Source organism: Chiloscyllium punctatum, chromosome 2, assembly GCF_047496795.1.
Source record: "Chiloscyllium punctatum isolate Juve2018m chromosome 2, sChiPun1.3, whole genome shotgun sequence".
Classification (NCBI taxonomy): domain Eukaryota; kingdom Metazoa; phylum Chordata; class Chondrichthyes; order Orectolobiformes; family Hemiscylliidae; genus Chiloscyllium; species Chiloscyllium punctatum.
Genome location: NC_092740.1, coordinates 92,979,001 through 93,004,557, shown reverse-complemented (window position 1 = coordinate 93,004,557; position 25,557 = coordinate 92,979,001). Strand labels below are relative to the sequence as shown.

Below are 25,557 nucleotides of genomic sequence, written 5' to 3'. Positions count from 1 at the left end.
TTTTATGAAGAGTTCTCCCAAATCTGTACACACAACTCGATCATAATACAGCAATGCAATTGCTTGCTTGAAGACAGCTCTGGCATTCACATAACTTTATTTGTACATCTCTTGAGTGTTTGTTTTTTGGGATTCTTAGTTTACATCAGCCATATGTCTGGAGAGTCTCCACAAAGATGATCACTGATACTGTTTTAAGATATGAATAGTTCTGGAAGACATGGCTGGCACAGATTGAATGCATCATGACAATTTCCTGGGATCTTGCACACAGACATACTGGATGACAGGTTGCAAATGAGCTAAACATTGATCAGTGGAAGCCTTTTGGTTGAAGATGACTTCAGGGTGATCTGGGACCAAATTGATAATCGTGTCTGCAGTGATCGATCCCTTAGACTTCTGGGAAGCCAGTCAGAGCTCTAAGTGCCAACTCATTTTACCTGCCCACATAAGTTGAAATATGTACCTAAATGTTGAGGCAAATACATAGCTCTGGTGAGATGCTTGAAGCAGCAGCTTGTGAGATTCTGCAAGTATCATCACCTTAAATACTGTGTGGCTGTAATAGATATGTCCACCTGGTCCACTTGGCAGGAGAGCTTCTTCCAGAAGGTGACAAATATCAGGGACCTTCTAATAAGAGTCTGAGTCTCTTGAGGAATTGGTGCTCAGTCCAGAAAACCTCTACTCTACCTGTCAACATTACGTTAGGAGTATTGTCTCCCAAGAGATGGGGCTCTCGCACGGAACATCTCTGGGGCACACGCACAAAACAACCCCCACTGCCCCTTGGCTGAACACTTTAACTCCCCTTCCCATGCCATCAAGGACATGCAGTTCCTGGGCATCCTCCACTGTCAGACCCTTACCACCCGATGCCTGGAGGAAGAACGCCTCATCTTCTGCCTTGTGACCCTCCAACCACATGAGATCAATGTGGATTCCACCAGTTTCCTCATTTCCCCTTCCCCCATCTTATCCCAGATCCAACCTTACAATTCAGCACCTCCCTCTTGACCTGTCCTACCTGTCCATCTTCCTTCCCTCCAATCCACTCCACCCTCCTCTCTGACCTATCACCTTCATCCTCAACTTCATCTACCTATCGCATTCTTAGCTACCATCCCTCCAGCCCCTCCCCTTCCCATTTTTCTCTCAGCCCCTTTGGGCCACCCCCTCATTCCTGATGAAGAGCTTATGCTTGAAATATTGTTTCTTCTGCTCCTCAGATGTTGCCTGATCAGCTGTGCTTTTCCAGTACCACACTCTTTGACTCTGATCTCCAGCATCTGCAGTGCTCACTTTTTCCCAGTTTAAAAATATACCTCCTAGCCTTGACATTCTCCACCCTAAAGAAAAGACACTTGTTATTCACCTTATCTAGACCCTTCATTATTTTATAAACCTTTATAAGATCACCTCTCAACTTCCTACTCTCTAGTTAAAAACGTCCCAGCCAATCCAACCTCTTTTTGTAACTCAATCCTTCCATTCCTGGTAACATCCTGGTAGATCTCTTGTGAACCTTCTTCAGCTAAATGTCCTTCCTATAACAGAGCGACCAGAACTGGACACAGTACTCTAGACGAGGCCTCATCTACTTCCTGAACAACCTCAACATAATGTCCCAACTCCTATACTCAAAAGTTCTGAGTAATGAGGTTTTTTAAAAGTCTTTAAACATAACAGTTTTTAAACTTAGGTACCTCCGTTTCTCAGGTCTCTTTGCCCACTGCCCTTTTATTTGTTTTCTGTAGCACGTTCAGGAAGCTGAGAAAATCAGTGAACAACATTGTCAGAATTCAAGATTGGAGAAACAGATAATGACCAGTTCATGAATATATGTAGCTGATTCATCTTTTTTCTAATAGGGTTTATCATGAACTGCAATCAAGTTCAATTTAAAGGTGAAAGTTGACAGGTTCCTGCTGGATTTTCATTAAATGGCTGCTTTCACTTTTAATATATTAATCAAATATTTTAATTTGTTGTCTGCTCGGAGCCCTCCCACTTTGAGATTGTAAAATTCTACCCATTTAACCTAGTGTCTCTTCCAGAGATGATGACTGATCTGCTGAGAATTTCCATTTTTGTTTTGGATTTCAGTATTTTTCTCTGTCCTGCTTTGGGGTAGTTTTTCAGCAGTAAAACATTAGTAGCATAGTAACAATTTAGAAACTTGCAGTTTTCTAAACCAACCTGAGAAATTTGTTGAGATCTCCATGCTTCATGTATTCAAAAACCATAATGAGGGGGTCACCTTCCACACACACACCATAGAATGTCACAATGTGCTCATGCTGCAGGTTGGTCAACAGCTCCGCTTCACGATGGAAGTCCTTGCGTGCGTTGTCACTGGCTTCTTTCAATGTCTGTGTGTGAAATAACAAGATCTCTTTCACAAATGCCTTTTTCAGTTTGTTGTTAGATGACACTAGATGATATCATGCAGCTCCGGACAACAAAGCGTACAATATGCATTTTGAGAATTTGGCACTAGCGAAGACTTAACAAACAGGAAGAAATGCCAGATTTATTCTGGATATCTGTTCTCCTAGTTCCAACTTAAATAGTCTGCATGTCCTTACCTGCCCTGTGTCATTTTTCAGCTGAAAGGGAGGACACGCACAGGCAGCTACGCATAATCATCTACTAAGTGTCCTAAATTTTATTAATAAATCTGATGGGAAGCAGTCTATAATATAGCTACACAGTTAGTGAATACACTGGTATGATGCTCCAAAAATGCTCAGATTCTGGAAAAGTTCCAGAGGACTGAAAAACTGGCAATGTAACACCATTATTCTTAAAAAAAGGAAGGACTCAATAAACAGATAACAATATACCATGGAACACGTTAGGAGTCGATTATATGGGATGTAATTGCAGATCATTTAGAAATGCATTATATGATCAAGCAGAGCAAGCATGGTTTCATAAAGGGGAAATCATGCCTAACAAATTAACCAGTATTATTTGAGGAGGAAATAAGCAGGATAAATGAAGTGGAAGTAGTGGATGTAATATATTTAGAATTTCAGAAGGTATTGGATAAGGTAACACACGTTGGATTCATAAGATGAGAGCTCATGGTATTTGAGGTACTATATTAGCATCGATAGAGAATTGGCTAATCAATAGGAGACAGCTGGGGTGAAGGGGAGATTTTTAGGTTAGCAACCCATAACTAGTGCACCGCCATAGGGCTGGGGCCACATAATTTACAATATACATTAATGACTTGGATGAGGAAAATGAATGTCTTATCACCACTTCTGCAGAACTCACAGAATTAGATGGGAAGGCAAGTAATGACGACGACAGAGTTTGTAGAGGGATATAGTCAGGTTAAGAGAGTAGGCAGAAACCCAATTGGAACATAATATGGGAAAAATGTGAGGTTATGCACTGTGGTAGGAAGAATAGAGGTGCTGAATATTATTTAAATGGAGAAAGACTGGAGAAAGCTACAGCAGAGGAACCTGCGAATCCCTATGCATGAATCACAAAAAGCTTGCAGCCAAATTGTGTGTATTAGAGAAAGCAAATGGAATTTGTTTTTCATTTCAAAAGGAAAATGGCATGTAAAAGTATGGAGATGTTGCTAAAACTATTCAAGATACTACTGAGACCACAGCTGGTATAGCTTTGTGCTTCTTATCTAAGGCAAGATATACTAGAATTGGAGGCATTTCAGAGAAGGTTAACTCGGCTGATACCAGTTATGCAGGGAGGAGAGATTGGGTAGGTTAGATTTGTACTCATTCTCACTTAGAAGAATAAGAGGTGATCTTATTGAAACATATAAAATACTTATGGGGAGGTGTAGGGGAGTGACAAAGTAAATGCAGAGAGGTTATTTCCTTTTGTGGAAAATTCTAGGACGAGCGGTCATACTCTCAGAGTAAGGGGTCACCCACTTAAGCCAGAGGTGAGGAGGAAATGTTTTTCTGACGGGAGAGAATTTGTGGACTGTCAAGGCTGGATCATAAGTAAACAGCACGGTGGCTCAGTGGTTAACACTGCAGCCTCACAGCACCAGGGACCCAGGTTCGATTCCAGCCTCGGGTGACTGTTTGTGTGGAGTTTGCACATTCTCCCTGTGTCTGCGAGGGTTTCCTCCAGGTGCTCTGGTTTCCTCCCACAGTCCAAAGATGTGCAGGTCAGGTGAATTGGCCATGCTAAATTGCCCATAGTGTTAGGTGCATTAGTCAGAGGGAAATGGGTCTGGGTGGGTTACTGTTCGGGAGGGTCGGTGTGGACTTGTTGGGCTGAAGGGCCTGTTTCCACACTGTAGGCAAATGTAATCTAAACTCAAGGCTGCATTAGACAGATTTTTAATCAGTAAGGGAATTGAGGGTCATGAGGAAAAAGCAGGAAAGTAGAGTTGAAGATTATCAGATCACTCATGATCTCATTGAATGGTGGAGCAGACTGGATGGGCTGAATGGCCTAACTCTGCTCCTTTGTCTTATGGTCAAATTGAATGTAAATGAGTGATTTGGGTTGGTACATGCTGCAGTCCCAGTTGAGACTGTGAATTAGTAACATACACTGGCACAGGTATCAAATATATCATTACTTTTTGGGATTATTATTCTAATTGCCTTGGTGTTAATATTTTTACCACAAGCACAACTCAACTTTTACTATGACTATATTTTGAGATATTTCATGTTCTAGAATTGCACAATAAATGCAATCAATCATTAAGGAAGGAATAGCAGCATTTTTGGAAAATCAGGATCTAATTAAGCACAGTCAGTATGGCTTCATGAAAAGGAAATCATGTCTAACTAACTTAGAGTTTTTCAAGGAAGACCTAAACCAGAATGGATAGTCAGGAACTAGTAGATGCACTGTATTTGGACTTCCAGAATATATTTGACAAGATACCTCACAAAAGGTTGAGTCGTAAGATAAGAACCAAGGTATTGGAGGTAGTATATTGACCATGGATAAATGTGGCTAATTGGCAACAAAAAGCAAGTAGGGATAAGGGGAGCTTTTCATGCTCACTTCCCATGACCAGTGGGATTCCACAGGGATCAGAGCTAGAACCACAAATATTTACAATATATGTTAATGTCTTGGAAGAAGTAGCAAATATATTGTAGCCAATTTTGCAGACAACACAAAAATAGGTGGTAAGGCAGGTTGTGAGAGTGATACAAACAATTTACAGAGACATATTGACAGGTAAGTGGGTAAAAAGTTGACATATGGAATATAATGCAAGAAAATGTGAAGTTGTTCATTTTGGAAAAGAGAACAAATGAACACAGTATTACTTTAAATTGAAAAACAAACCTGCAGAAAGCTGCAACACAAAGGGACTTGGGGGTACTTGTGCATAACAAACAGAAAGCTAACACACAGGTGCAACAGGTAGTGAGGAAGGCTAATGGAATGTTGGCCAATATTTCGAAGGGTTGGAGTTTAAGATTACAGAAATCTTACTGTAACTGTACAAGTTACTTGTGAGGCCATATCTGGAGTACTGTGAGCAGTTTTGGTCCCCTTTTCAAAGGAAAGATGTCATTTCATTGGAGGCAGTTCAGAGAAAATGGACTAGGATGATCCCTGGTATGGAGGGACTGTCTTATGAGTAAAGGCTAAACAGGTTGGAACTCAACTCACTCGAGTTTAAAAGAATCAGTTGATCTCATTGAAGCATATAGCATTTTTAAGGAACTTAACAGTATAAAGGTTGAGAGGAGATTTCCCCTCACGGGAGAATCTAGGATCAGTGGGCATAGTCTTAGAATAATGGGACACCAAATAAAAACTAAGATGAGGAGGAATTTCTTTTGAGATTGAAGCTAATAGGACTCTGAAGGGACTTGACTGGGTAAATAGAGTCATAGAGTCATAGAGATATACAGCATGGAAACAGACCCTTCGGTCCAACCCGTCCATGCTGACCAGATATCCCATCCCAATCTAGTCCCACCTTCCAGCACCTGGCCCATATCCCTCCAAACCCTTCCTATTCATATACCCATCCGAATGCCTCTTAAATGTTGCAATTGTACCAGCTTCCACCACATCCTCTGGCAGCTCATTCCATACATGTACCACCCTCTGCGTGAAAAAGTTGCCCCTTAGGTCTCTTTTATATCTTTCCCCTCTTACCCTAAACCAATGCCCTCTAGTTCTGGACTCCCCAATCGCAGGGAAAAGACTTTGTCTATTTATCCTATCCATGCCCCTCATAATTTTGTAAACCTCTATAAGGTCACCCCTCAGCCTCCGACGCTCCAAGAAAAACAGCCCCAACCTGTTCAGCCTCTCCCTATAGCTCAAATCCTCCAACCTTGGCAACATCCTTGTAAATCTTTTCTGAACCCTTTCAAGTTTCACAACATCTTTCCGATGGGAAGGAAACCAGAATTGCACGCAATATTCCAACAGTGGCCTAACCAATGTCCTGTACAGCTGCAACATGACCTCCCAACTCCTGTATTCAATACTCTGACCAATAAAGGAAAGCATACCAAATGCCTTATTCACTATCCTACCTACCTGTGACTCCACTTTCAAAGAGCTATGTTTCTCTTCATGGGACAGTCTAGGACCAGAGGGCATAACCCCTTGGTATAAAGGCCACCAATTTAAGATTGAGATGAGGAAGAATTTCTTGAGAGTTGACATTCTTGGAACTCCTTGCCACAGAGAGTTGTGGAGGCAGGAGCCTTGTATATATTTAAGGCTGAGATTCCCAATCAGTAGAGAATTAGAGGTTATGCAGAGAGTGCAGGAAAATGGACCTGAGGAATGTCAGATCAGCCATGATCCTATTGATTGACAGAGCAGGCTGGAGAGGATGAATGGGTTATTCCTTTACCATGGTCATATGGGTTACATACATTAAATCGCAAGGATACATACCAGTGAGTTCTTAAACTGAATGACAGGCTAGCGCTTTTATATTACCTTATAATGTCAAAACATTTCATAAACAAGTTGCTCCAAAGTAAATTGTTGATGTTTATCTTGACAAATCTATCAACCATCTAAAATACATCAAGATTTTTAAAACCTCAATGTGATAAATAAGCAGCCAACTAATCACTTGCCAGGAATATTGATGTGTGTCCAAACCTCTTGCTTTTTCTTCATACATTGCAATTGGATGTTTAGCAATTCCTGAAAACCCCAGAATACGTTCATAGGACTTGAATTTAATATCTCATTCGAATAACAGCAACTGTTACATTACATCACTTTTAACATTGAGCATCATCCAAGAGACTGGACACAACAACTTCTGTCAGTTGTATTATCAACTGCTCCATTTTAAAAAATTCAGTCATGAAATGTGGATGTCTCTGGCTGGTTCAATATTTTAATACCCATCCCTAAATAGCCTGATGGTGCTGAGGTGCCTTTTAGATCTGCTGAGTCTATTTTGTTCAGGAACACCCACAACGCTGATAGTTTGAAGAGCTTGTAATATTTATCAATAAGATATTGCAGATGACAATGTGCTGCAAAATAATTCAACAAACTTCATTTAACCTCTACACGTCTTGTTTGTTCTGTAATTCAATGCCATGTCAAAACATACTGCACAACAATGTGTTATTAGTTTTTTAAAAACATATACTTTGAAAAGAGTTGTATTAGATTCTTGGTCACAGCATAAACCGTTACATGCAAGATACATGGTAGAATCCATAAAGCTTGATTCTATTTCTCAATTCACTGTTAACAACTGTCACTGCAATTATTTATGTCTGTGCATGTCCAGTACATCCACAAGTTCCCTTCCAGAAATGCACAAGAGAAGGGATTAAAAAGCTAAGTGCAACCCAAGTCTATCTGCGCAAATCTATTCCAGCTCTACTAGGCTGCATTCAACTGGCTTCTTTGTGCATGTACATAATAAAAACAGTCTCTTGCTAAGTGCTGGAAGCTCATTGCGAATAAGCAAAGCACTAACTCCTACGTCTTATAGTCTACTAAACTCACAATTTCTTTCCTTAATTCAAGAGACCCTGGTCATATTGTCTTCTTTTAAAAGTAAAATATATTGGAACTGGAAAAGGTATCTTTTCAAGAGATAGTTTGCTGCAGAAATGTACTTATCGCACATCAGAGTTTTCACAAAAATGTTGGAAAGTATGAAGTCTATGTTCAAACATTTCAAATTGAAATGAAATGTTATGGAATGTTGCTTTATGGATTAAAGTTGCAAGTGCCTCAGCACAACAAGTTGTGCAAGATGCATCTTGAATGGCAGCTGTTGTATGAGCAATGACCACGGTGGAATTTGTAATCTGAACAATAAATTATTAATTTAACAGGAATGTACAGCAAAAGGGATACAGTAAGCAAGAATACTTACAGAGAGCAAGTGGGCCTGGTTTTCAATTTCCATTCAGCAGACAAATATTCAGAATGGAAGGCAGTCCACTAAGTGGAATCGACTGTGTGCATCCCACTATTCTCAGGTTCCCATGTTTTCCATGAACAATTTGGCCAAGCTGGTCTACTCTCATTGCCATATGAAACCAGGCCATATTTTTACATCTATGAGTGAGATCATGTGTCATGCTCTTTTGACATTGCATTAGTCCTACTAAGCCCAATTTAAAAGATAACTGAGACTGATAGCTAGACAAGCATTTATCACAAGGAGCTTCAGATCAACCCATAAATTAATAATTGAAATTCTATAGTACTATACCTTCACTGCCACCAAAGTTTTGTCATCTTCTGTGCAAAGGTTATGACATTCAGCAAGAAATACTTTGCCAAAGGCTCCTTCACCCAACTCCCTCTTCAGGACAATATTGTGCCGTTTGATGTTTCGGACAACTGTCAATAGATAAGAATTATTGTATTACTCTAATAGAAACTAAACAGCCATTTCTTCTAATGGTTTCTTCCAAGTATAAGAGGTAGACAAGTTTAATTGCTGTGCCTAATAGAAAGGCCCACAATTAAGAGAGGTGCAAGTCAGAAGATTAATCGAACTATGGATTTAAAAAATACTTCACTGGAGTAATTTTAATTGACTCACATTCCACATTAACTATTGCAGTAGTACCAATACTAGATACATATGGTACAACAGTAATGGCATCCTGTTACCTTACTCAGCAAAACAACACAAGTGTTTTACTCATGCTTCCATGCAGGTGGGAAGTTATATCATGTCACAGCTATTGCATGTCCACATTTTTCACTTTGTAATCATATTACAAAGTACCTGGGCAGGTTGATGCTAACTCCATGTTTTTAATTAATCATAATTTTAACTTGAATTGTGTAACTTACATTCCTGTTCACTTCATCAACACTATAGTTAAAGTGCCTTTGAAATAAATTCAAATTTAACAATGCCATGAAGATTTCTCCTGTTTTTAACATGGTGAAAATTCAGATACTGGCAACTAAAGGAAAAATTATCCTCACCATCTCAAAAATTCAGGAAATCAATTGCAGGTAAAGTTCAATAATTATTTGGTGCACTACCCCACACATTCTTTGATTTGTCCCCATTCAGAAATATTTCACAGAAATATGTTAGTGTTTCACATTACCAAAAGCAAATGCTATTTCCTTCTGAAAAGCATTGTAATGTTTACAACATAGTTAGCATGTTAGAATGAAAACAGACCTGAAATGTTATGATAAAGGTAAAGGTAAATGTTATAGTTTATGGAGTTCAATAAATAAATTCTTTTTTTTAATAGCTCTAAGATTACCATATGAAACATTTTATTTAATTTCTGGATCTATTTTTAGTATCATGTAGACCTATTTAGTTCCACTTCCCCGCCTCTTATAACATTTAGCCTCAATATTTTGATTGCATGAAAAACCTGGATGCTGCCTGAACTGCTGTGCTCTTCCAGCACCACTAATCCAGAAAGAAATTATTTAATCCTCGCCAAATGAATAACAGAAGACTTGTTTTTACAGACTATGTTCATTCCTGCTTAATACAAGGATGGACCTCACAAGGTTCCTCACAAAAGGTGAAGTCATATGATAAGAGCCCATGGTGTATTGGAGATAGTGTATTGGCATGGATATAGAATTGGCTTATGTGCAGGAAACAGCAGAAGGAGATAAAGGGTTTTCCTTCAGGTTGTGCAATTGGTAACCAAAGGGATTCCACAGGGATCAGTGCTAGAACCACAATTATTTATACTGTATATTAATGTCTCGGAAGAAGCAAGCAAATATACTCAAGGTTTGGTAGAAGATTTGTAGCTCGGGTGCTCGTTGTTGTGGTTCTGTTCGCTGAGCTGGGAATTTGTCTTGCAAACGTTTCGTCCCCTGTCTAGGTGACATCCTCAGTGCTTGGGAGCCTCCTATGAAGCGCTTCTGTGCCGTTTCCTCCGGCATTTATAGTGGCCTGTCTCTGCCGCTTCCGGTTGTCAGTTCGAGCTGTCCACTGTAGTGGCTGGTATATTGGGTCCAGGTCGATGTGTTTGTTGATAGAGTCTGTGGCACTCATCCACAGACTCTATCAACAAACACATCGACCTGGACCCAATATACCGGCCACTACAGTGGACAGCTCGAACTGACAACCGGAAGCGGCAGAGACAGGCCACTATAAATGCTGGAGGAAACAGCACAAAAGAGCTTCACAGGAGGCTCCCAAGCACTGAGGATGTCACCTAGACAGGGGACGAAACGTTTGCAAGACAAATTCCCAGCTCGGCGATCAGAACCACAACAAGCAAATATACTGTAGCCAAATTTGCAGACAACATGAAAATAGGTGGAAAGGAAGCTTATGAGAGAGATACAAACAGTTTAAGAGACATATTGATAGGTTCAGTAAGTGGGCAAAAAGTTTGCAAATGGAATATAATGCAGGAAAAAATGAAGTTGTCCATTGTGGAAGAGAGAACAAAAGAACAGAATATTATTTAAATGGGGGGAAAAAAACTGCAGAAAACAGCAACTCAAAAGGACTCAGAGTAATTGTGCACAAAACACAGAAAGCTAACACAGAAAGCTAACACAGAGGTGAAGCAGGTAGTGAGGAAGGCTAATGGAATGTTGGCCCATATTTTGAGGGGTTGAAGTATAAGATTAGGGATATCTTACCATAACAATACAAGCTGCTTGTGAGACGATATCTGGAGTACTGTGAGCAATTTTGGTCCCCTTTTCTAAAGAAAGATGTAATTTCATTGAAGGCAGTTCAGAGAAAGTTGACTTGGATGATCTCTGGTATGGAGGGTCTGTCTTATGGGTAAAGGCTAAACGGGTTGGAACTCAACTCACTGGAGTTTAAAAGAATGAGAGGTGATCTCATTGAAGCATATAGCGTTCTTAGGGAACTTGACAGGATAAATGCTGAGAGGATATATCCCCTCATGGGAGAATCTAGGACCAGTGGACATAGTCTTAAAATAATGGGGCACCAAATTAGGACTGAGAGGAGGTTGATAATCCTTGGAATTCCTTGCCACTGAGAGTTGTGGGGGCAGAGTCCTTGTCTATATTTAAGGCTGAGATAGATTCTTGATTAGTAGGGGAACTGAGGGCTGTGGTGAAGGTGTGGGAAAGTGGACGTGAGGAATATTGCTCAGCCATGATTGTATTGAAGAAGGCTTGAAGGGCTGAATGGTGTATTCCTCTTCCTATTTCCTACCGTCTTATAACTGAAAGGTAACTTAGAGCAGCCATTTGGAAATTTCTTGACTTTTTTTGATCAAAAAGTCATTAAACTGAAATATTAACTCTGTTTCTCGCTCCACAGATGCTGCCAAACCTACAGAATATTTCCAGAGTTTATTCTTCATTTTGACTTCCAGTATCTGCAGTATTTTGCCTTTGTATTCATGTCTCCATTTGTATATAAGTGAATAATATGGCTGCTGAGAGAAATTGGAGGGTGGAGCATAAATAATGAAAAGGTAAAGATACATTATTTAAACTAAATAATTTTAAACCTTCATCTGGGACACTGGGTGGCACGGTGGCACAGTGGTTAGCACTGTTGCCTCACAGAACCAGAGACCCAGGTTCAATTCCCACCTCAGGCGACTGACTGTGTGGAGTTTGCATGTTGTCCCCGTGTCTGCGTGGGTTTCCTCCCACAGTCCAAAGATGTGCAGGTCAGGTGAACTGGCCATGCTAAATTGCCCGTAGTGTTAGGTTAGGGGTATGGGTGGGTGGCGGGTCGGTGTGGACTTGTTGGGCCGAAGGGCTGTTTCCACACTGTAATGTAATCTAATCTAATTGTTGAAATGGCGATTTTGAATGTATTTTGGACCGTACTGATCTAATCAATCATGGATTCAAATATGTGGTAGCGGAAAGAAAAGAAAGCAAAGAAATAGAAAAGCAAAAGAAAATGTTATTGTAATAAGTGATCTTTTCAAGGATTTTCTCCAGTAGCCTAATGGTTTTGTTAACTCCGTTCTGTGGCACTGAGCCAAAAAGACCACAAAGATTCATCTTTGATCTGTGGTAATTTATTAATTGTGATGGAGACACAACAATTGGTTTCAAGTTTTAGGATTGGGAATATGCAATAGTGAGTGGATCCTCTTGGAGAATATTGTGAACCTGTTTGGATAGGATTAGGATGAAACATGCTGACTCTAGTGGTCACAGTAGAAGATTTATAAAACACAACCTGGGTGTTCACTTTCTATCTGCAAGCAATGAAGCTGAATTTCATAGATATGCCAACATTTTAGCTTGTACCAAATAAATCTCATAATTACAATGTTTTACCATTACTAGAAAAACCCAACTGATATATCAATGTTCTTCATGGAAGGGAACATGCTGGCCATATTGGTCAGGCATATATCAGACTGATTCAGATTGCAAGGTTGATTCTTAATACACTAGGGATTAATGTAACCCAAGTAAAGATGAAATCTATAGAAATTAGGTAAAATGTTCTCAATTGGCTGGAGTCATCACTAGTGCAAAGACAGATGAATGTGATTGTTTGAGGCAATCACATCAGTCTCAGTACATTAGTGTAGGAGCTCACAAAGCTTGACCATATTCAGCTATTTCATTAATAGCCTTCCCACCACTATTAGGTTAAAAATGGGGAGCGTTAGTAAATTATTGCACAATGTTCAGTTCTATTTGCAACCACTGTAATACTTGAGATCTGTGTTCATATTCAGCAAAACTGGACAACATTCAGACTTTGGCTAATAAATGACAAATGACATGGACACCACACATATGCTAAGCAATGAATACCTCCATTAAGTGTAAATCACATCTTCTCTCTGTGAAATTCATTGGTACTACCATCACTAAACTCAATGTTCCTGGTCATCATTGATCCAAAGATAAACGAAACCAGCCATATACGTCCTAGAGTTATAAAATCAGCTAGAGATCAATGGTAACTTTTACTCGGTTCAGACTGTGAGAAGTGAGATTTTTCTCTGGATTTCATAATCATGAGGTTGAATGCAGTAAAGTTTTTTTTAAAATCTAGACTATAACCCCAAATCAAAGACTATTCAATTTGAGTGCTGATTAGAGAAATCAAGTGTGGAGTCAAGAGTTTGCACAAGGTATTTGGTAGGATATTTCCTATTGAATGGAGTCTCAATAGGTTGGGGACTTCTGATAACTTTTCCAAATCTGTCCCAACTTCACGTAACCTAAGTGGGTTTGTCATGCATTTTAGACTCCTTGCATAGTTCGTATTGTCAAGATGGAACCCAGGTACGTAAGCTAATATTCCGACTGGTGTTGCAGCCCAGAAGAGAAATCCAGGAGCACCCCAAACATAAGATCCATTGCTTACCATTTGACTGTTCCAAGACAGCAGTGGAGGCAGTGTCATTGAAGATATTTTTAAGGGTCTCTGAGTTTTAAAAAAGTTTCTTAATTGTCAAAAGAATCAAAGATATAGACATAGGCAGGAAAGCAGAGTTGACACTACAGTAGATCAGCTATAATCTTCTTGAATGCTGGAGGAAGCCTGAGGGTCCAAAATGCCTTCTCCAAGTATTAATTCATTGGTTTATATGACACCATTCACTGAAACTGATACTTTCAGCAGGGAAGTGTTTGACCTGGTGGACTGGAGTGACGGGTGGTTGCCTTCTCCTACAATGATGAACTCAAGAGTTTCACTGTCTCTTTCTGAAAGTACTGCAATCATCGTCATGGCAGTCTAGTATCTATCCAGTTTGCAGAGGATCATTTTATTACCTCTCTTCTTTCACACTCCCTCTTTCCTGTTAAATACTCCTTTTTCATAAACAAGTAATTTATTTTTTAAAGTATTTATGAAATCTACTGAAAACATCTAAAATTGAAATTTAAAAATTTTAAAATTTACTTTGCCAAAAGTAGATCTGAGTGGCTGACTGTAGTGTTAATGGTAATCATTCTTTCAAATGTGTTATCAAGCAAACCTAACCTGCAAGAGGTAACTTCTAGTTTTTAGGTTGAATTAGAAGAAGTGTAACAATAAGGTTGAGGTTACTTACATTTTGGAATTTGGTTCAGTGTTCACTGCTCATATTGAATAATATCCTGATAATTTTTTGTGGTGAATTTCTTCCTCTCCTTGCCATTTCTGAATCCTGCCATTCTTGAACTCCACACTATGATACAAGTTTAGGATCCAAGGACACTTTTTGATTTGGTTTATTATTGAGATATGTACCAAGATACAGTGAAAAGTATTGTTTTACATGATATCCAGGCAAATCATACCTTACATAAATATATCAGCATAATAGAACAGAATGCAGAATATAGTGACACGGCTACAGAGAAGATGTTGAAAAAGAACTACTCTAATAAATGAGAGGTCCATTCATAAGTCTGATAACAGCAGGGAAGAAGCTGTTCTTGAAAGTGTGAGTATGTGTTTTCAAACTTTTGTATCTTCAGCCTGATGGAAGAGGGTGGAAGAGAGTATAACTGGATTGGGATTTATTACGTTGACTGCTTTCCTGAGGCAGTGGCAAGTATTGATGGAATCAATAGATGGAAGGGTGGTTGGCGTGATCTCATCATAAACCTAAACAAACTAGTAAGCTATTTGACTGTAGAGGCATAACAACTGAATCTACGGCTGTGGGTGGCACAGTGGCACAGCGGTTAGCACTGCTGCGTCACAGTGCCAGAGACCCGGGTTCAATTCCTGCCTCAGGTGACTGACTGTGTGGAGTTTGCACATTCTCCCCGTGTCTGTGTAGGTTTGCTCCAGTTTCCTCCCACAGTCCAAAAATGTGCAGGTCAGGTGAATTGGTCATGCTAAATTGCCCGTAGTGTTAGGTGAAGGGGTAAATGTAGGGGAATGGGTCTGGGTGGGTTGCGCTTCGGTGGGTCGGTGTGGACTTGTTGGGCCGAAGGGCCTGTTTCCTCACTATAAGTAATCTAATCTACTACACTAACATTCATGACTGCACAATTCTAGCCAAGATCTCCAAAAGGTAAAGGAACATAAACTTGTTTGTTTTGTCTCATTACCTCTGAACTATGTCAACAAATATTAAAAGAAAGCCTTAGATTTTGATCCTAGTTATTGATCAGTGGCTTCTATTGGAAATATTTAATATTTAATAGGAATACCAAGACTTTTTCATTGAAGAACACTTAACATCAAATATCAACAAATTATTTAATATTTATGGTTAATTATTATGATTCCATGTGCTGAGTAAGAGACATTGGCCCCTCTTGTTATATTGCCAATTACCAACTTATTGTTGTTTATTTCAAACCGCATTTGTGACCTTCAATGTCTATGCTCTGAGAGTGTGTGATCTATTTACAGTCTCCACAATCTGAATATCAGCACTCAAGTCTCAGATTTAGATACTAGTCACATACAAAAAGCTGTCTGCTACTCTAATGATGCTGCAGGACTTTCACATCCACATTATGCATCCCCCTTCCCCAAAGACCTGTGCAATTTTGTAAGTATGACATTAATGGAGTACTACAGAGTTCGGGGTCTGCAATATTTCATATTTACAGAGGCCATAAACATCATGTTCAGGCAGTAAAGATATGTCAACAAGCAGTTGAAGCCGCAAATGAAATCCTCCCAAGCTCTGACCTGCAATTCCCTTAATCACAGCCTGGTTCAGCAGAAAATGTGGTAGGGTTCTGTGTAAATTCTAACCATTGCAACACATGGAGTTACAACTCCATTCCACAGTTTCAAAAGAGCAGAGTCCAGAGTGAACTGAATTTTCATTGTAAATTGATTGAAAAGGATTTAATAGACATCCTCCAAAGTTATAAAAATAGCTAACAAGATACTAAATCCATCACAGCTAATGGCAATAACCTATCTCTCACTGAGATTCCATCACTATCAGTTAGAGAAGGCCTTTCTTTCACTGCAATAGGTGACCTCATTCTCCACAGGTTTTTTTTATTAACATCTTTTCGAGATATCTTAGCATGTTCCTTTTATTTCATGCCAATCAAATACAAGGCTGCAATTTGGAAACTAATGGCTCGCTTTTGAAAACAGCTAAGTAACACGACCCATTCCTACTGCCAACTCAAATGAATTAATGCCACTGTGACCATCACAGCCACTTAGTCCTTTGCAGAAAGGCTTTGGAATTTCATAATTGGTAAAGTATTCAATTACCAGCACATCTTGATAAAATTCCCAATGAGCAAAATAATGTGGGTCTCAATTGTCGAAGGAGGATTATAGTCCAATGTAATTATTTTAAAATAACTTGGCAACTTTACAGTCAAGGAGTTGTAATGATTTATATAAAGATGTATATTCGGTCATGAATGATTCATGGAAATGCTGTTGATTGGAGAAGTCTCTTCCCATACTAATTCACCTTCTCATCAGAAAAGATTTTACCACCATAATAATTCAATCCATTAGACAATTTGCATTTTAAACTTCATTCAAAAACTGGCATATGAGAGTTTTGTATATGGAATCACAAGTAGGTTTCAAAGTGAATATTTTGTGTCAGTGTTCACTAGTGAGAGAAACAATATGAGGATAGAAATCAAGGAGAAGGACTGTGATGTACTTAGAGAAAGTAGCATTGACAGCGATGATGTTCTGAGCAATTTGGCCAGCTTAAAAGTTGATAAATATCCAGAGCTGCATGAAATGCATCCCATGTTGAATGAGGCAAGGAAGAAAATTTAGGGCATTGGCAATAATTTTCAATTTCTCCCTGGTCTTGGCAGAGCTTCCAAAGAACTGGAGGACAACCAATATGGTGGTACCATTATTCAAGAAGGGAACAAGGGGTAAACCAGGAAGCTATCAGCCAGGCAGTGGTGGGGAAACTATTGGAAACAATTCTCAGAGACAGAATTAATCTGCAGTTGGAGAGGCAGGAATTAGTTAAAAACAGCACAGTTTTGTTAAGGGGATTCATATCTGACCAACTTGGTTGAAGAGATACCAGGTATGTAGATAAAGACAATGTATATAATGTAGTCTGCTTGGACTTCAGTAAGGCTTTTAAGAAAGTCCCACATCAGAGACTGATAGCATAGGTAAGAGTCTATGGGATCCAAGGAAATTTGACTAATTGGATCCAGAATTGACTGAGTGACAGGAAGCAGAGGGTAATGATTGAGGGGTTTTTTTAGTGACTGAATGCATGTGTCCAGTGGAGTTCAACAGGAATCAACGTTTAAACAGTTTGGACTTGGATGTATGAGGCTTGATTAGGAAGTTCACAGATGATGTGAAACTGGTGGGGTGGTAAATAGTGAGGAGGATAGCCTTAGATTACAGGACAATGTAGAAGGCTAATCAGCAGTAAATGGAAATTGATTTGGATCAATGCAAGGTGATACACCTGGGAATGACAAACAGGGCAATGGATTACCTGATGAGAGGTAGGACCCTGGGAAGCACCAGGATCAGACAAACATTGGTATACATGCCCATTAGTCCCTTAAGGTAGCAGGGCAGCTATAGAATGATTAAGGAGTTATGTGGAATATTTATCTTAGTTAGCCAAAGCATAGAGTTTAAGAGTAGGGAGACTATGTTGGAATTGTATAAACATTTTGGTTAGGCTGCAGTTAGAATACTGTGTGCACTTCTGAAATTCCCATTTTTAGGAGGCATATTTAGATTAGATTAGATTCCCTACAGTGTGGAAACAGGCCCTTCGGCCCAACAAGTCCACACCGGCCCTCCGAAGAGCAACCCACCCAGACCCATTCCCCTATATTCACCCCTGGCTAATGCACCTAATACTACTGGCAATTTATTATGGCCAATTCACCTAACCTGTACATCTGTGAACTGTGGAAGGAAACGGAGCACCTGGAGAAAACCCACGCAGACACGGGGAGAATGTGTAAACTCCACACAGACAGTTGCCTGAAACAGGAACTGAACCAGGTCCTTGGCGCTGTGAGGAAGCAGGGCTAACCACTGAACCACCGTGCCGCCCCTATAGAAGATCTTGGGGTTCAAAAACCTTGGAGTTAGAGATGATGCTTTGTATGAACCATGTGAGAATTGTCTTTGTTCTATCAATGAAAATGAATTGTACCATTTTCATTCAAACATTATTTGTCAGCTAATGTGTGTTTAACTTTACAATAATATTGCGTTTGACTCTTCAGTTCCTTTTGTTGCAGAACTCTTTCTTCTTTTGGTTTCTATAAGGATTTGAACACCTCGCTTTACTTGTTGATATGAAGTAGAGTGAAATACTCCTTTCAATCCTGAACACCAAATATCAGCAAGGAATACTGCCTTTGAAGAGAGCACAGCATGAGTTTACCAGAACAACAGAAAGACTCCAAACTTTGCATCATGAAGTGAACGAACTTAAAGTAGGATTGTATTTACTGAAATAATGATGGTTGAAGAATGATGTACTAAAATCCTCCAAGATATTAATGGAACCAGAGAAATCATTTTTCCTGATTGGAGTGTTGAGGACGAGGAAACAAAGTCTAAACAAGAACCAAATGGTGACAGAAATTTGGAATCCATTTGCAAATGGAAATTACATATTCTAAAAAAGTGCCATATTCTAATCAAAACATTAACAGTTTCACTCTGCACAAATGGTTCCGGGCTTGCTGAGTATTTTCAGCACTTCTTTTTTATTGCAACTAAAATTAATAGACTTATGCTAGCCCAAGGTAGTAAAAGATATGGGGAGAAGATAAGTGCATGGAGTTAGGTCACAGGTGTACCATCAACCCACCATATGATTGCACTGGAGACAGTGCAGAGAAGATTTACCAACATGTTGCTTGCTCTGAGAGTTTTGGTTATGAAGAGAAATTGGACAGACTGGATTTGTTTACCTTGGAGCCGAGGAGACTGAGGTGGGGAATGGGTGGGATCATAATTGAGATGTATAAAATTGTGAGGGGCATAGATAAGATAGACAGAAACTTATTGTCTTCGTGGGGTGGGGGGGTGGGTGGAATCAATGACCAGGACCCAGTTTAAAGGAAGCAGCAAGAGGTTTAAAGGGAATGTAAGGAAATGTTTTCATTTAGAGTGGGAATCTGAAACTCACTGCCTGCAAGGTTGGTACAGGCTCATAATATTTAAGAAATCCTTGGATCTCTTTGTGATGTTAAGGCTATGAGCCAAGTGTTGGGAAATGGGATTAGAATAGTTTGATGTTGGTTTAACCACTGTAGACTCGATGGGCCAAAGGACTTTTTTCTGTGCTGTAGACCGCTATGACTCTGTGGCTTTGATCAGCTTCCCTGTAGGTTATTTTTGTGAACATGTATCATGATCTTTCAAATCGCTTTCAGCTAAGATGGAGAAGAAACGATGTTACAGAGTGAAATATTGCTCAGCATTTTTGTTCTGAACTTTCTCCTCCACTGTTTATTTAATCTACTTTTTCTCTGCAGATTTAAGATTATTTAATACAGATTTCAAAGTTGAAAATGAAACTCAAGCAAGTACCAATATAAAATATAATGAAAAGATCTAACCTCATAGCACATGAAAAGGGCCAGTCATTCAAACAATTATTTTAAAATTAATTCCCTAGCAATTATCAGGATAAGGTCACTTCTCATTTTACAGACATGAAGTGTAGACCAGATGTCTTCATTCAGCACAAATCCTCCACTATTTTATATTTAGACTTATTGGCTAGAGAGGTTATAGTTGGGGCTTATGTTGGGACACAAGTTGTCTTTAAAAAATTACCTTTATATAATGCCTTTCATGACCTCAGACTGCCAAAGTGCTTTAAAGCCAATTAAGTACTGTTGAATAGTAGTCACTGTTGTACATAAATTTCAGCCCTAAGATCTATAATACAGAAGTAGAGAGACAGAAAACATAAACCAATCTGCATTACTTTCATTGAAAGCTTAATTTTAATGTGAACATTTTAGATTGATCCTGCCATAAACAAATCAGGCATATCTGCTTTGTAACTTTTTTAAAAATTCATTCATAGGACATGGGTATCACTGGCTGGCCAGCATTTATTGCCCATCTTTAGTTGCCTTTGAGAAAGTGGTGGAAAGCTACCTTCTTGAACTGCTGCAGTTCATGTGTTATAAGGTGATGCACAATACCCTCTGGGAGGGAATTAGGATCCAGCGACAGGGAAGAAACAGCTATGTATTTCCAAGTCAGGATTATGAGTGGCTGGGAGGGGAACTTGCAGTTGGTGATGTTCCCAAATATCTGCTGTCTTCTCCTTCTAGAGGGAAATGGTTGTGGCTTTGGAAGGTGCTGTCTGAGGATCTTTGATGAATTTCTGCTGCTACTACGTGTCAATGGTGGAGTGAGTGGATGCTTGTGGATGAGGTACCAGTCAAGTGGACTGCTTTGTCCTGGATAGTGTCAAGCTTCTTGACTGTTGTTGGAGCTGCATCCATCCAGGCAAGTGGGGAGTATTCCATTGCACTCCTGACTTGTCCTTGTGGATCATGAACAGGCTTTGGGGAGTCAAGAAATGAATAACTTGCCACAGTATTCCTAGCCTCAGTATTTATGTGGTGAGTGGAGTTGAATTTCTGGTCACTGGTCAATAGGATATTGACAGTGGGTAATGGTAACACTATTGAATGTCAAGGGGTGGTATTTAGATTGCCTCTTATTGGGGATGGTAATATACCTGGCATTTGTGTGACATAAACATTACTTACTGCTTATTAGCTGAAGTCTGCATATTTTCCTGTTTTTGATGCATTTGAAAATGGACTGCTTGATATGAAGCTGAATTTTAAAAACATTTGATCTTTAAAGGAAATGTTAAGCTTTTGTTTGTTTTGGAATGTATTTTAGAATAGACTACTATGAAAGTTTGTTGGTATTTTGCAGAAAAAAAATCAAAACACATGTGTTGAGAAAGAACTGTCTGCAACTCAGCGAGAGTATTTCATGGTTAAGATGAACAAACACATCATCCTCTAAGGTGGGAGGACGTGACCTTAACTCTCATTGGCAATGCCATCTCTGTCGATATCATCACAGTAAAGAATCTGAAACAAAACTTGTTGTTTGCTGTCTCTCAATTCAAGGATGGCTTATGCTCAGTGTCACAAGTTTCTGCAGTCTTCATGTGACTTTACAGGCCAATTCTCGACCCACAGATCTTTGTGTACAAGAGGCAGGATACAGTGGCAGAGATGGTGGGATCTAGAATGCACCATCTGCTTCCTTTTTCTTTTCTGCTGCCACTTTGTCTAATTATAAAGACATTGTGGCTCAAAGCAAGGTACAGCTTGATGGACAAATTGTCACCATTCTAGTCAATTAGTAGCAATCTCCTTTCAATTATTGATATCAAGGCAGTTATGTTTCAAAGAGAGCAGGATATAGGGCTCTATATCCTGCCTTATTCACTCACCCAATTTACCCAGGTTCAGGCCTCAATGATTGCACCTGTGTGGCCACTAAGGAACTGATTAGCTGTCCAGTGTCCAGAAGAATTTCTATTTCCTCAGAAAACAGGCTGCAATGATAACAAGATCTTACCCTTTGTGTGCACTCAATTTCCTGGCAGCTGCCATGACAGCTTCATTCCACACCAGCCCAGGCTGCCTCAGCACCTCATTCCAACTTTAACTTTGCACATCAACCCTAAGATCAAGGAAAATTCCTTAAAGGGATGGTTACTGACTTGTTTACCAGAGTTCCATTCAGGGGCACAGAGGTGATACATTCAATGCACCTGGTCAATAGGACACCCATTGAGATGCCCATCTAACTTCTGACGATGCACCTCCAGTTCCTCGTCCAGTTAGGTACGGCCCTACTGTACACTTGCGCTGCATTCTCTAACACATAGCCCTTTGGAATGATGTGGACCTTGAAGGCAATGAGCCCACAGACAGACAGTTGTTACGAAAGGAGCAAAAACAGGAGCTGAGCCAGGAGGAAGAACTGGAGGTAAAGGAAGATTATACTGAACAGAAAGCTGCTCCTCCTACCTGTGAAACATATTACCAACCTCCTTCATGGCCTGCACTGTTCCATCCAAGTCACCATCAATGAACTAGACATTTGGATCCCTCTAAAGTGAAGGCTTTGGAACTAACAACAGTTCTCTCCATCATGATACTTAATTGGGCCAGTTAGAATGTCTAACTAGAATCAGAAGTCTATGGCATGAAAAAAGGCCCCTCAGCCCATTAGAAATGAATCTTGCAATTCATCTGACTCACTTCCATTCCTGCTGTTGTTGGCTCTTTAAATGGAAAGTATTCCTGCTTCCAAAGCAGTTACTGGCTTAGTCCTGTGAAAAGTCAGAACTTTTAATCAATTTGTCACTAGGCAAAATCAAATGCAGTTCCTGCTTCCTGCCTCCATGAAAAAAATTTAGGAGATTAACTACTTCTGAATGAAAAGACAGCACTGACAGTCATCACTTGCCCATTATTTTTAGATTGAAAATAGAATTATGCTTGTTGAATGAAGTATTGCATTTGATCAGAAGAGCATTTCAGACATTCCCTTTTAAGCAAGAATGGTTTTGATTTACACATCATACTTTAAGGAAATTAAAAGCTGACTCGTTCTCCTCCTTGAATTGTTGCTGATAAATTTAAAAAATGGTGACCTGATATTGACCAAAACTTTTTCCTGTAGCTAACATTATTCTTTGAAGATTTATTTACCTCGTTCAATTTTAGGTTTGGTTAAAAGTAATAAAACCGGGTCTAGTGAAACAAAACAGTAAAGAATTCTTTTTACACTAATGGAGCTAATTGATTTTGTGTAAAATATTGCGACTGCACTGGATCTTGCTGCAATGTAGATACAGTGTTATTGAAATTCCTTTCATCTTCTCATCATCAATAACCACTCCATATGCAACCATCCATGCATGATTTACAGGCAGATCTATCAAACTGAGCTCACTTGTATTGGCATATTAAAACAGGGAATCATTAGAAGGATTCCTATCTTCTGCCTAGCCTTTAAACTTTGGATGGTGCTGATTTACATCTTGCCCTGACTACTGGTTTATGCATAAAGTTTTCAAAGAACACAAACTCAACTGTATCAAAAGTGTACAAATATTCAAGTTCTTTAAGGATTACGTTGTACTGGAGAGAGACTTAAGGCAAATCTAAAATAGCATGATATGCATGTTAATTCAAATGTTTTAAATTAATAACATTTAGTAGCTAAAATAGAGCCTCAGACCAAAACATTGTACTTGAATTTGCCCCCTTGCCGCAGTTGTTTTATCCATGTATCTTTCCAATTTATTAAAGGGAAAATATAAATATAAAAATTGACATTTGATAATGTGACATTTTGTTATACAATGTACAATATACAATAAAAAGTGTTGATAAAATACTTTTATCTATTCTGCCCTGCACTTTCCCACATTCTACAGAATATGCAATAAAAAAAGAGGGAAAAATCATTAGCCAGCTTTCCTCAGTTCCCCAGGAGCAGACAATGCCTGCAGACAATTACATGTGTGCAAGAATTTCTTCAGTGAAAGAGTCAAAGTGAGTTGGGTAGGTAGTCAAAGCATTGTCTGTTCTCAGGAAATTCGAGTAAGTGTATGCAATGCTGCTCATTAGCAAAATGTATCACCCTTCGATGAAATTTAACTTAACTGTGGACACTACTGGATTTACAGTCAATTGTATATAATGCCTTTTTTTTCTGTTGATTTAAATTTAACTGAATGTCCAGTACCAAAAGTAACCACTCACTCCAAAGATGTCAGACATGGTTCAGCCACTAGCACTATTGTTTCTGGGTCACAAGAGTCTCGGTTCGAGTACACTAAAGACAGAGTAATGCACTGTTGTATGTGCTGCCTTCCAGATGAAATACTAATCCAAGACTCCATCTACCTGTTTGAGTGGATGCAAGAAATCCTATGGCATTATACTTAAGAAGCACAGGACCATAATCCATGGTGCTCTGGCCAATATTTACCCTTTAATCCACATCACCAAGTAAATTATTTGGCCGTTATCACATTGCACTTCGTGGAGTTTTGTTGTGGGCATCTTGACTGCTATACTTTCGACCATACAACAATGACTACATTTTAAGAGTACTTCCTTGGCTGTAAATTGCTATATAATGTTTGATGGTCATGAAAAGTGCAAGAAAAAGTAAATCTTTTTTTTATCAAAGTCTCAAAAGCTTTGGTACAAAGCAACCTGCTTCATTAGTTCCCAAGGATGCTTTGGAGTTGGTGTAGCTACATCCCAGCAAGAGTGTTGTCTCTTTGAACAGAATCCTGGAGATAAAATGGGAAGTCATTGCAAGGGTAGCAGATTTTTACCTCGTTTTTACCTTAGCAGATTATTAGTCCAGAAGTGTTCAATACAATCAACTAATAGATGGTCCGAGTTTGATTATCTAAAGTTATTGTGGTTTCAGGCAGTATGCCACTTCCAATTATGTTACAGCTGCGGTCCATTTATCATTTCCTAAAAAGGTTTAGACATGTTTACACAGGGTTTGATTTAGAAAATCAACAGTGCAAGCACAACTTAAGCTCAAAATTGTGCTTTATCTTACCTTTTTGTCCAAATTGATCTGCATGTCGCTGGACATAAAATGTTGCCAAATATCAATTAAATTGGGAAGCATTTTAGAATGTTTCTTAAAACTTTTTCTTGTAAAAAAATGAACTTATGTTTAGGAATGGTAACTTGGTGCAGTTTATTAAAATGGGTATAACATGAAAAAAATCTTTTAGATGGTGTGATTAGTTCACCACCTGTAAGTAACCTCATCCTAAAATAACTTGAAATTACTTCATAGTTTTTCAAAGAGCTATTGAGTAGTTATACCAGTATTCAGAAATCAGTTACTTAGCAAATAAATATAACTTGCACAGTCAAAATCTTTTGAACATGTCTATTAGTTTCCTTTGCTGAAAATGTGTTGCTGGAAAAGCGCAGCAGGTCAGGCAGCATCCAAGAAGCTTTTCCAGCAACACATTTTCAGCTCTGATCTCTAGCATCTGCAGTCCTCACTTTCTCCTATTAGTTTCCTTTCACTTGAATGTACTAATTTAATCTTAAGAGCCTCCTTGAAGGATTGCAAACAATTGAAATTCGTGGAACTTTGTAATGGCGATTAACCTGATGAGAGGCCATGCCCATTTGAGGATAAAGTTAAAAATCACGCAA

At 39.1% G+C, this 25,557-nt stretch overlaps 1 protein-coding gene across 1 annotated transcript in view; it reads right to left on the bottom strand.

The window, feature by feature from the left end:
* Positions 1 to 25,557, bottom strand: part of ntrk2a (neurotrophic tyrosine kinase, receptor, type 2a) — a 257,804-nt gene that overhangs the window by 86,771 nt on the left and 145,476 nt on the right. The window contains exons 13-14 of the mRNA XM_072585809.1: positions 8,696 to 8,826; positions 2,203 to 2,375 (exon numbers count right to left, since the gene is read on the bottom strand). Of these exons, the coding sequence (XP_072441910.1) occupies positions 2,203 to 2,375; positions 8,696 to 8,826 (304 nt within the window). The remainder of the gene's footprint in view (positions 1 to 2,202; positions 2,376 to 8,695; positions 8,827 to 25,557) is intronic.